Genomic DNA, 12,915 nt, shown 5'->3' on the forward strand with positions numbered 1-12,915 from the left:
CCTGGAAGCTCTCCAAGTTCACTGAATTTGACCAAGTTCTCTGCGAGTGAACTGTACCCACTCCCAATGTCTTTTCTCTTTGATTGGTCAGGTTTGGTCAGTGTCTCCGTCTTGTCCTCTTGACATATAAGGCATAACTTCCAGTCAGTTGTGGTGAGGTGCTGTGATGTTGATGGTGAAGTTCGCTCAACATCAGCTAGTCTGAAGCTCTTGGACATGGTGGAACTGTCTTCTGAATCTGCAACGATACAATGATATAATGTTAACATTTTGTTATATATATATAATAGAGGGGTTTCCTCCGCCATACTAATGGAGAGGAGGATAATTCCTCTATATCGTAGAGCATTTAGCTTGGCACACTTAGGGAATTAGTTTTGTGAGATTATGCCGGAATTAAATTTTCACCCATACCGGAGGCAAGAAGAGAAATAAAATCACATGAGATTCTTTAGTTAAAAAATATTCCCAAATTTATTGAATATTTACAAAACATTTGAATTCATAAATTCTTACAATATTTACACAGCCAAGATTTAAATATAAATCAGTCTAAACTCTTATTAGGTTGGACAGTACATTTTCCAGACATACCCCGTTCTGTTAATTACAGCCTTCGTGTTAAATTCAGAACATGTCAAAACTGTCAGTGTGGAATACACACTTCACTCAAAATACTACTTTATATAAAACATTTCTAATTTAAAGCCTTATAGTAAGAATTTCAGATAAACCCCAAAAAAGTAAGACCAGGTTGGCTATTAGACAACCTGCCTCTGTCGTGCCCACCAGACAAGTGGTTTTAGCCAGCACACATGTGTATCAGGTAAGCTTGTGCTGAGTACATCATACCTGAACAACTCAGTGAGGCAGAACACAGCAGTGCACACCAGGGTGACCCCTTCAGTGCATAAACCAATTAACCTGTCCACTGCAGGGCATATAGAAATGAAGTTATTTTCTGCATATAATAATAATATAAGTTCAGTTCTATATAACAATTTCTGTTATCACCACTACAACTACCACTACTACAAGCTTTGTCTGGAATTTTGTGGACTAACAGACAAACAGACATACAGACAAGCTGGGATCAAAACATTACCTCCTTCCACCATTGAGTGTAGAGGTAAACATCATGGAAATTATATCATGCCCTAGATTTAATTCATGCTTACCCGTGTATTTGCTTCACTGGTTCACAAGGTCTTTTGCATACATGTAATTCAGACTCTCGTCTTCATTGCTGACCACACAATGTTGTCTAGCTGAGCCCAGATTGTATGTAATTAACTCATTTATGTGGAGTCACAAGGTGATTTAAACACAGCCACACACAAAGAACACAGTTGATGTGGGTCAACACACATGCAGCCTCTCTACTCTTTTATTTGGGTCAGGGCTGTGATTAAAGACATGTAGTGGAGTCATGTTTGTAAACATTGTTAAAGACATGCTACAGTGCATTGTTAAGGAAACAAGACAGATGGAAGCCTATACAAGAAATTTCTGTACTCTAGAAACACAAAAGATGGCTTAAAGGGTCTAGGAAAAGGGGATTATGCATGTTTGGTATTTATTGACAATATGAATGTAATGTTACATAAAATATGCATATGAAAAACACAAATGAATGGGTCACTTTGTTTCCTAATGGGATATGAATTTATATTTTAGACTGCCAGTATATATGAGCTTGTCTGAGTTGTTACTAGTGATTTAGTATAGTTTTTTATTTTATTTATATTTACAGAACTAAGACATTCTTTTCAAAGTATTGTGTTGAATCCAATATTTGCCTAGATAATTTCCAAATAAAATTATATAACAGACTGTGATAGATAATATTAAGTTGAAATTGGTACCATTGGATTCCTTGCCCCCAAAAACATACATTTAGATACCAGAATCAAGTCAATAGCTGCATTACGTCCAGAGATAATAGCAAATGTAGATTTCAAGTGGCGGCCATTTTGAAATCCAATATGGCGGACATAAAGAGAGAATTTCAAGTGGCCCAATATCTGAAAATTCGCAACATATTAATGTACATTTGTGCCAAATTTGGTGCTTGTATCACAAAATGCACAATTCTTTTGAATATTTGGGCTAAGCCGCCCCACTATAGGGAGAGGGTATTGGGATGGCTTTCAAGACGTAGCCCTCTGTTGAAGTATTTTATAGAGTGAATATTTTACCCGAGATGCTCTGCAAATAGTACTTAAATGGTTAACAAATCTTTTTTTAATAAAGAAAAAATTTTTTTAAACAATATATTGTACATTTTATGCTTCCACAACCACACGTACGCACCCAACCAATCGCTTAACCTTGATTTTCGCTTCGCGAGCACAGGGTAAATATCACGCTATGTCCTTTTTGGCTCTCACTCGATGGTGAAGAATCACTTTTTTTTCCTTTTTTTTGATTCTCGTATCCGTGTTCCGGTCTTCAAAATGGAATCGATTCGTCCATGTCACGCACCCAACCTGTTCGACAAGTTTGGGCGAATCCGTTCATGCTATAAAGGGTGTTCAAAAAACACCTGGCCAACTTTGCTGGTTAATATATTTAGTACCACAAATGATACAACAATATGCTTGTTTCATATGATATAGAAACTCGGAGTATTCTTTATTTTCCGGTCTGGTGGTTTACTGTAAAAGAAAATTGCGAATGGTTAATCGAGACGAGATCCGACACGCAAGTTCAGGGTAATTTCCATATAAGGTATGGAAGGAATCCACCATCGCGGACTAGTATAAGTGAGTGGTACAAGAGGTTTATGGAGACTGGAAGTTGTCAGAAACAGAAAAGTACCGGTCGACCAATCACAAATGCAGCAGACGTTGAACAAGTGCGTGAATCATTTCAACAAAGTCCCAGAAAATCTATCCAACGCACATCAAGAGACCTGGGACTATCAACCGCCACTGTACACAGGATTTTGCAACCAGAGAACTGGGACTAACAACCACCACTGTACACAGGATGTTGTATCCAGAGAACTGGGACTACCAACCACAACTGTACACAGGATTCTGTATCCAGTGAACTGGGACTACCAAACACCACTGTACACAGGATTTTGCATCCAGTGAACTGGGACTACCAAACACTACTGTACACAGGATTCTGTATCCAGTGAACTGAGACTACAAACCACCACTGTACACAGGACTTTGTATAAAAGACTGAAACTTTATGTCTATAATATGCAGATTCTGCAGGTACTCAAAACCAAATGACAGACCCCAGCACAAACCATTTGCCTTGCCTTGGAAATGCTTAGTTGCATAGGCGATGACGAAGATTACCTGAAAAAGGTCGTGTTCACAGACTAAGCTTGCTTTCATGTATCGGGTAAGGTCAACCTGCACAATGTGAGGATCTGGGACTCTGAAAACCTCCACATCATCATGGAACAGATACACGACAGTCCAAAAGTCAATGTGTGGTGTAGTCTTCTCCATGATCTCCTGGTGGATCCATTTTTCTTTGCGGAGGATACAGTGACCTCAACAATTTACATGAACATGTTGGAAGGATTCGCCTTCTCACAGATTGAAGAACTGCAACCCGTTATAATTTTTGACAGGATGGCCCACCCTGTCATTCGTTCGAACCATCCTGAATGAAAAATTTCCAGGTTGCTGGATTAGCCGAGACGGACCGACCGTCTGGCCCCCACAATCACCAGACATAACAACCCACCCCTTCCCCCCCCCCCCCCCTCCCCTCTTGATTTTTTTTAATTTTTTTTTTTTCGTTGGGGGTTTGTCAAAGATGTTGTTTACAACAACAACAAGGTGGCAAACCTGAAAGATCTTTGTTCTCGGATCACAGCTGCATGCGCACTGGTGAACACAAACATGCTGAGCCGAACATGGCAATAACTCGTGTACCACCTTGATGTCCTGCACACGACAAACGGAGCTTACATTGAAGTGCATTGTATATACAACAGTTTGAGTTTCTGTATCATATAAACCAAAGGGTATTGCTGTATTGTTTGTGTTTCTAAATAAATGAACAAGCAAAGTTGTCCAGGTCTTTTTGGAACACCCCGTATATCGGTTTTTGCCCTGTCTCTCAATGATGAAGAATGACTTTATAAATTCTCAGATCTGGATCCGAAACCGGATCTTCACCAAAATCAAATCGTTTTGGCCTTTTCACATACCCAACCTATCCATCAAATTTCGTCCGAATCCATCCACAACTTTGAGATATCCTGTTTGCAAAGAGACAGACAGACAGACAGGGGTGAAAACATAAACTCCATCTACCTTCGGTGGTGGAAGTAAGTATGTTTTTTTCTTAAATGGAAGAACAGATCGAGGAATGTGGTGAAGATGGAAGAGGCAATAATGAGCAAGTTATTGTGTTGATGTGGTTGAATGTGCTTTTTCTTGACAATCTCAGGTACCTCGTGTCGGAGAAGCTGCCGAGAGAGGATTCGTCTCGTATCCACATCTTCAGTTCGTTTTTCTACCAGCGCTTGAGCCAACGTGGCGAGCGGGACAGTCCACGAATACCGTGGGTCCTACTAGTAGAACTTCTTCATTTGCACTTTGTTGACCGACAACATATAGTTGCTTGCTTACGTCTTGGCACCACGGTTCTTCATCACAGTCCATATTAAACACTTTGGCCTTGCCATTAATATGCTGATGTGTATGCTGACTGTTTAACTGCTGTTGTTGGCTTGTTTGGTAGTACCTCAAGCCGAATACTGATGTAGATGAAGCTTTAATCTCATCGATTTCAGCTTGACGTTCCACTATGTGAGTGCTTCCTGTTTGGTCTTTGCTGCTCCTTCATTTCTCTTCCTTTGAGTGCAGCATTCAAAAACGACGGCACATGAGGGTGCGCACATGGACCCGGCACGTGGATCTCTTCAGCAAGGAGTTGGTGTTTGTGCCCATCAATGAAGCGTACGTTTGATCCTCTTAATCTTTCATAATCTTTCTCCTCAATTCCCCCCGATGATTGTTTTTTTTGGTTTTTTTTGTATACAAAGTCGAGGTTCATGCAGCAGCTAGAACATACAGCAGATCAGGACGTAACATAACAAAAGGAACAGGAAAAAGAGTGGTGGGGGGAGGGGTGGGAGTTAACGTTGGGAGAAAAGGTCATGGCTTTGGATTGGGGACGATCTGAGATGGTGGTTGTCGAGGATTTTTTATTAGATCTTTATTTAGTCAACATAAATTTTAGTGGAAATGATTCAAGTGTCCTTCCCCCTCTCTCCCCATCTTGTCTACCGCTCCCTATGTTATATGTTTTATGTGTCGGTTTGTCTTTCTGTGTGATTAATGTTCGCTCTTTCACGAGCCTCGATATTGTATACAAAACAAAAAAAAAAAAAAAAAAAAAAAAAAAAAAAAAAAAAAAAAAAAAAAAAAAAAAAATCCTCTCCGTGGTTTTACAATGAAGCGATTAATGCTCTGGAGAGATGAGGCTTTCGATACAAACAGGTATGCAACCACGTAACTCAAGTACAAAACATTGACAGCACTAAATGAGAAAAAACAATGACAACCAGCCTATCTCTCTCTTGACAATTCCAGTCGAGCCCAATGTTGTACTCCAGCACACAGCCAATTACATCGTCATTGAAGGCCACAGGCAGATACAATGTTTTGGATTATGTCGGAGTAGATCAGAGGTTGTACCACGTACACGATAGGAGGAATGTAGGCTGTTTTGTGCCAAGGTCAACTTGACCTCTGTATGAAAAAGCATATGTTCAGTTTTAAAACCATTTTATTAACTATAATACAATTACTAATTTGCCCCTTTCATTTAAATCCACGTCCATTTAAAATGGTATACTATTTCGTTGACATTCAAGATGGAACAAATAAACTTGATATTACTAATAAAGCAAATGTTTCCTTTTGCGAGATCGAGTACACAGGTGCTTGCATTTATCCATCCAAAACAGAGGCCGCTGTGACCATGAACTTCACATGTCGCCCACAAACACTCCACGCGGGGAGTTGGCTGGCCTACACCCCACCCCGCCATCTCACCAGGGCTGCTCGCAACACACCACACTCGGAGCAGAATGAATTTTAATGAAATAGAAAACCAAATACTGTATTGGAGTCATCAGAGGAATTCAAAAAAAAAAAAAAAAATGTAAAGAGCAAAGATGGAGTCATCAAGAGGAACCTGGATAGGATTCGGGTTTCAGCTGTTACTCCTCTACCCTCAAACCCATCCAAGCGCAGCCAAATGAACCTTCCAGAAAAAAAAGAATTCTGCAAGAATTCACTTCTCCGAAGACAGATAAAGAAAGAGAGAAATAAAGAAGAAGAGACAATTAGAATGAATAGAGAGAAATATGAAAAAGTAGAAAGAAATGTGAAAGGAACACAGATGTTGGGAAGACCTCAGATAGATGGATTTCAGCAGTTCTTCCTCAGGCAAAAACGCAGCAACACATTTTACACTGTAACATCCTCGTACTCAGTAAATATTGTGTGTGTGTGTGTGTGTGTGTGTGTGTGTGTGTGTGTGTGTGTGTGTGTGTGTGTGTGTGTGTGTGTGTGTGTGTGTGTGTGTGTGTGTGTGTGTGTGTGTGTGTGTGTGTGTGTGTGTGTGTGTGTGTGTGTGTGTGTGTGTGTGTGTGTGTGTGTGTGTGTGTGTGTGTGTGTGTGTGTGTGTGTGTGTGTGTGTGTGTGTGTGTGTGAGTGAATAAAACCTTCTACAGTAGTGAAGATCTGTCTTGAAGAGTGGGAAGGAAGAATGGGATTGAAGAGGATGTGGAAGTTGGTTCTACAAATAGGAAAAAGAAAAAAAGGAATGAATGGGTGAATGTGAGCAGTGATCCTGGATTTAGGTAGTTTCACCAGAAGGGGGTTGATGGTGGACGTGTAGGCCCTTCAGAAACCTGGGGAGGGGGGAGGGTAGGGGGAGGGAACAAAGCACGGAAAGGGCATAGGGAGCAAGACTGGAGGTGGTAGATGACAGATCACCGGCCTGTCTGCGATGGCGAAGTGATGTGCCTGTACTCATTTTTATCACGGGAGATTCCAATGATCTTGTCTTCTACTGTTAATTACTCCATTCCCAAGCACTCCCTTTATCCAGATTATTGTGATTTGTCCCTATCTCTCGCCTCTTTTTGTTTTAGTTGTTGGTTGATTTCTTTTTCTGGTTCATCCCCGTTTTCCCCCTTCCTCTTCTTGCTGTGTTTCCTTCAGCTTGTGTGCAGCTTGTTCATCCCATGTCCTTCTCCCCCTCCCATTGATCTCGCTCTCACTTCTACTCTACCATTTCCATTTTCTCTTCTACATTTTCCCCCTTTCCATATTGCTTTCCTCAATTCCACTTCTCGCTCTTCCACGAGCCTCGGTCATGAATACTTGAATGCCTTGATTTTCACAGCGTCAAGCTCAGCAAGATGAGGCAAGGTTGCCAGCCCAGAGGGGAAACCAGTACTCAAAGGCCAAAGCTGCTGATTAAGATCTTGTAGGTCGATAAAAGTTTAGGTGTGCCAAGGAAATACTCTGCACGAAAGAGGATGCCCTGTGGATGACTGGCTTTGGAGGCTAGCTTTGCCCAAAAAAGATCATGGCTGATAGGGAGACTCAAATAACTTCTTCCACAGGATTGATGATGATGATGATGATGCGATGGAGGGGGGAGGATGCCATACGGTCCTTTCGGAAAGAGTGTGAGATTTGTCAGGATTGAAAGACATGTTTCACTTGTTTGACCAGTTTGTGATTTTTGTCCAGGTCTGCAGAGTGAGGAGGCTGCTGCCTGCCGATCTGAGGGATGAGGAATGGAGCGGCAGATAGTGGAGTCATCAGCAAAGAGATAGAGAGGATTTTCCAGAGTAGGAGAGAACATTAATGAAGATTGGAAAAAGCACAGGGCCCAGAACACTGCCTTTGAAGGAGGAGCTCCAGCCGAAACAGGAAGGGGAGATGAGGGAATTCCATTCAGGGCCACACTTCACCAGTCGTGTGAAGAGGAGAGTTTGGTGAGCAGAGCGGGGTGCCAGACCGTATCGAAGGCACGAGATATTTAAAGGGAGACGACTCTAATTTCCTGTTTGGCATTGAGGACCTCCATCCATTGTTGAGACAGCAGTAGCAGCATGTCCAGAGTAGAGTGACCTGGACCGAAACCAAATTGATGATCAGAGATCAAGCCATTGGAGAAGCAGAAAGATTTGATATCTGAAGCAATGATGGATTCCATGATCTTGCTGACAATTGGGAGCAGGTTGATTGGTCTGTAGTTGCAAGGATCTGTTTTTGCACCTTTTTGTGTAAAGCGGTAATTTTTGCTTATTTCCAAGGTAATGTTAGCTGATTTCCAAGGTAATGTTAGCTTATTTTTGTGCAAAGCGGTAATGTTGTTTCGACCCTTACACCGTTTAGTCCCTTACATCCCTTACATCCTTTACACCCTTTACACTGCTTTAGGGTCTAAAACGGTTTTCAGGGTCATTTCATTGGTCAAAAAGCAACGGAATGTTTTTCATTAATTCAGGACCTGCTGATCCTACATAGTTTTCACTGCGTGAATGCAATCGTGTTGTCAGATTTTTCAGCTACCACTGACCCACAATTTTCTATCAAATTAAAGTGAAAATCAACCTTGTCACCTCACCTAATCCGCCCCAACTATGACCACCCTCCATCAGGAGCGGAGCGTCTGTCCCACTTGGGACTATTCATTTATCATTCCTTGAACAATGTGCATTGAAAGCTGTTTGACTAATTGATATGTTTGCCATAAATTACTCGTTTTTCAATGAACATCTTGTGCGATTTCATTGTGTATTTGAATTTATTAATTTTTACAGCTCCCAGCTGTGTAACAGTGTGCACATAAGAGCCTGTACGAATTTGACTTCATTTTTTACTTTTGAAGGAATCAAACGACTTGTGTGTGTTGTCTGTTCCAAGTGAGTACAATTTGCGGTTGTGACCTTTGTGTCCCATCTGCCACAGGGCCCACTGGTTCCTGGCCGTGATCCGCTTCCCTGCCAGGCAAAACAGCCCCACGACGAATATGGGATGCCGGCAGTCACCGGATCCAGCGAGTGGCGGCGACCTGTCTGAAGGGGCACCCGGGGTTCAAGAGTTAGAAAAAGAATTGCAGGAGAGTGGGAAGACTGGTGAAAACAGGGGTGAAGGAAATGAAGAAATGGTAAATCTCAACTTCACTCTTTAAAATTATTGTGGAAGAGCTGTCACACACATAAATCATGCTCTCGACACACAGGTGTCTGTGTCGTTGGTTGTTATATCCACTGGTGGGTTTTAGGAGGTGGAACGGAGTCCTCCCAGGACCCAAAGTATCCACCTCCTCTTCGGTAAGGGATCATGGTTCATGGACCAAACTGTTCAACTTTTTCAGTTTTGTTCCAAGTTCTCATTTCAGGATCACCAAAGCCCGGATTGCCTCCAGTTGTAGTTCATTTGTGGTAATATTCCTGGGGATGGTTTTTTTTATCTGTGAGGTTCTTCTTCATCATTCCTGTTGCTCCAATTATTACTGGTGCAATTTCGATGCTCTTCAGCTTCCAAGATCTCTTGATCTCATTTGCAAGGTCCTCGTATTTGGTCATTTTCTTGATTTCTGTGTTTAGGCCAAAATCTCTGGGTACTGATATCTCAATCATCAATGTTGTCTTTTCCTTTTTGCTCCTGAGTACAATGTCCGGATGCAATGCTTTGTTTTCTATGTTCACGCTCGATGGAATCATCAGGCCGTACGTGAGCATGATGTCCTCATTTTCAATGATTGCCCTTGGTTTGTGTTTCCATGAGTTTTCTGGTTCTGGGATGTTTACATTTTTTCAGATTTGCCAATGAATCACTTTGTATACTTTGTTGTTCTGTTGTGTGTAAATTTGTTCTGATAGTTTTTTTGCATCCCGAGAGCAGGTGACGAGTACTTTCTGTTTCTGTCTTGCAGAATCTACACTTGTCCGTCTGGCTCAGTCCCGCCATCTTTTTTAATCCATTGGTGTAGTGTCCTTGATCTTGGGCATTTATTATGATTCGTTCTCCGTCCCAGTTGAGCTGACCATTGATGGGGGCATTTCCTCGAGATGTTGCTTCTTCTTTTCCAAGTTTGGGATTCATTCTGCTTACTTATGTTATTTTCGATCTTCAAAAAGTTTTTCCTTTTCAGTGGGAGTTGACACATTTTGTTTTTGTTTCCCCAATTCACGGTAAAATATCTTTGGGTTACTTTCGAACAAGTGGTTTTGTTTTCTCCTGTTGTTTCCTTTATCGTTTTTTTTAATCCTCCATGCTATCATTTCTATTTTGAGTTTGTTTTCAGCACCCAAACACTCGAGGTCTTTGTCTTTGATTTTATTTGTTTTTTATTCTTTGGATTCTCTTTTTTAGTTTTGGGCGTCTGTTTCATTTCCTTGTTTAAACTGTTGTATTTGTCCTACTTCCTAAAGCTGTTGCTCTCTTTGTGTCTCTAATCTCTGTCTCCAAGCCAGAATTTGGTTTCTATTTGTATGGCCTGGTTTTTTCTTCTTCTGGTGTTGTTTGCCCGTTACTTTTTCTTGAATGAATAGTGCTGCTGCGAAACAGACGACATTGATTTCCTTCAAGGTGGATGATTTAGAACCTATTTTCTCATTGAATGGTTTGTTCATCTCACTAAGATGTTTGTCCGTTTATTGTTTTCTATGCGATAAAGTTTTGTTTTTTCTCTGAGTTTTATCAATGTCATCTCTTCTATTTGGTTAGCTAACTCTTCTTCCAGTCTATGCTGCTCTTCATCTTCTTCACCATCCTCCTCTCCCTCATTCTGCTGCTCTCCCTTGTCTTTCTGTCCATTACCATCTGCCTTTTCCATTATTTTCCCTTTCGTTTGTGCCCGAGTCACCGTGTCTTTGTCTCTGAACCAAGTCTTGCCCCTATTTCAGGTGGATAACGTCAATCTTTCCTCTTGCCACACTCTTTCTTTGTCGCCTTTGGTCCGGCTCTATGTTAGGGTTTGGTCCCCCGTCTCATTGCACAGCCAAAACTTCCTCTTGTGCCATCTCGGCCAAATCCCTGCCATCTCTGTCTTCACCTTCAAGCGAACACTTAGCTCCCCTCACTCTAATCTCTCTTGCCACTTGTTGCCTTGCCCTAGATGTAATCTCTTCTTTTCTATATTTATCTAGATATTTTTTAATTGTTGAAAAGACATTCTCAAATTTATCAAGGGTGATTGTCTCCACCCTAGTGGCCAGTTTCGTTTTTTTCAGCTGGTTCCTGAACCGTTCCCCCTTACCTTTACTCCCCCATGCCTCATGTATGGAATACATCTTGCATTGGAGGATTATCCCCTTCTCAACATTCCAGGTTTTCGTTTGTAGTTTTCTCCTCTGCAGTATTGTCTTTTATGGTAGTGAGTTTTGAACTTTCTCAGCTTTTTGCTTTGGTGCATAATCATGTCTCTTTGCAAGGTGATGTTTTCCTTGCTTTTTATTTTTTATTTGTATACAAATTTGAGGCTTGTGTAAGAGCTAACACATTAAACACAAAAACATAAATGGACACATGAAGCATATAATAAAGGGAGCTGAAGACAATATGGGGGGGGGGGGGGGGAGAGGAAGCACAACAACAGTGGAGAATGTGCAGTTTGAAAAGGTGGTCATTATTTTTTACAGGTCACTTACCTGCTGCTCGGAGTGGCCGCACAGGCATAGGGTTTCCCCTATAGAAGGCCTGTGACTCTTTGCTCGAGATAATTTTCTTCTTTTTATCAACGCAAGATGTTCCGTCATTTCACTGTGCCCAGTCTTCATCACCTCCTCCCATTCTCCTGTAGGCCTCTCCCCCACAGTGACCCACAGCGCAGCTCACCCAAGAGTCTGGACCATGCATGAGTTACATGGCATCGCATTCTGCTCACTTTACTCCCCCCTTCATTGCCAGGGTTTACGTCTGCTGTCAGGGTTGATACCCCGGAATTTCTCGGCACCTCGATGAACGTATCACCACGGTCTGCCTCGTAGCACCGCCCCGACCTGCCAATCGCAGAGCCACGCACATTACGTGTCAATCCGTCTCCATATCCTCGTGGGGACCTTAGCTCCCGTTGTGTGTGTGTGTGTGTGTGTGTGTTGTGTGTGTGTGTGTGTGTTGTGTGTGTGTGTGTGTGTTGTGTGTGTGTGTGTTGTGTATGGTAGATAGATTGAGTTAAATGTGATGCAAAAGTAGTCTGCTGTTTTGTATTGAAAACCAGGTAAGGCAAATAACCTCTGCCTGTGATATGGATGAGACATGAATGAGCTTTGATTTTAAATGGCTTAATTTATATCTGCAAAAGCTTAAAGTTCAGTTTTGAATTAATAGGTCAAAACCGAGGTCAAATTTTATGTAATAAGCAAAAGTATACAGATGTAAAAAGATGTAAACGACTACTAGGCCAGCAACTTGCGTTCGGTCAGCGGATCGATCCTTAACCGCACTCTCCTGTTACAATATCCAAATGACATGGCAGACCTTGGATTCCAGGGCCTTGAAGATGATGAGATGGGAGGCAGCAACCTGACCAGTCCATAATTGAGAGCCATTTCCATTGCACTTTGGATGAACCCTTGTACACCGTAACAAGCTGAGCTTGGCAGAGGAAACACCTCGCTTGTACAAACTTAGTGGTAGCTGGCTATAGAGGCCAGCTTGGAGATGTGATGTACCTCTACCAAGGACAAGTTACAACTGATGGTGAGGCCCAAGAGCTCCGAGGACTGTACCTCTCCCAGAAGATGACCACAACACCAATTGGGGATATTCCTGCTGGTCCTCAAGGAGAGACAAAGATTGGGACTTTGCTGCATTAAATGACACGTTCCTGGTAGATGATCTGTTGCTATTTTCAAATATTTGCAAATCGAATGTCAAAAGGGTGAGGAACAGAACAGAT

General features: G+C 41.8%; 1 protein-coding gene across 8 annotated transcripts in view; it reads left to right on the forward strand.

Moving 5' to 3' along the window:
* The window catches only part of LOC137427213 (sentrin-specific protease 6), a 224,412-nt gene that overhangs the window by 195,349 nt on the left and 16,148 nt on the right, over positions 1-12,915 (forward strand). For all 8 annotated transcript variants that reach the window (XM_068116490.2, XM_068116492.2, XM_078778566.1 and 5 more), the window contains 3 exons: positions 4,426-4,539; positions 4,845-4,937; positions 8,979-9,177. In XM_068116490.2, coding sequence (XP_067972591.2) covers positions 4,426-4,539; positions 4,845-4,937; positions 8,979-9,177 — 406 coding nt within the window. The remainder of the gene's footprint in view (positions 1-4,425; positions 4,540-4,844; positions 4,938-8,978; positions 9,178-12,915) is intronic.

Source organism: Myxine glutinosa, chromosome 5, assembly GCF_964187855.1.
Source record: "Myxine glutinosa chromosome 5, kmMyxGlut1.1, whole genome shotgun sequence".
Taxonomy (NCBI): domain Eukaryota; kingdom Metazoa; phylum Chordata; class Myxini; order Myxiniformes; family Myxinidae; genus Myxine; species Myxine glutinosa.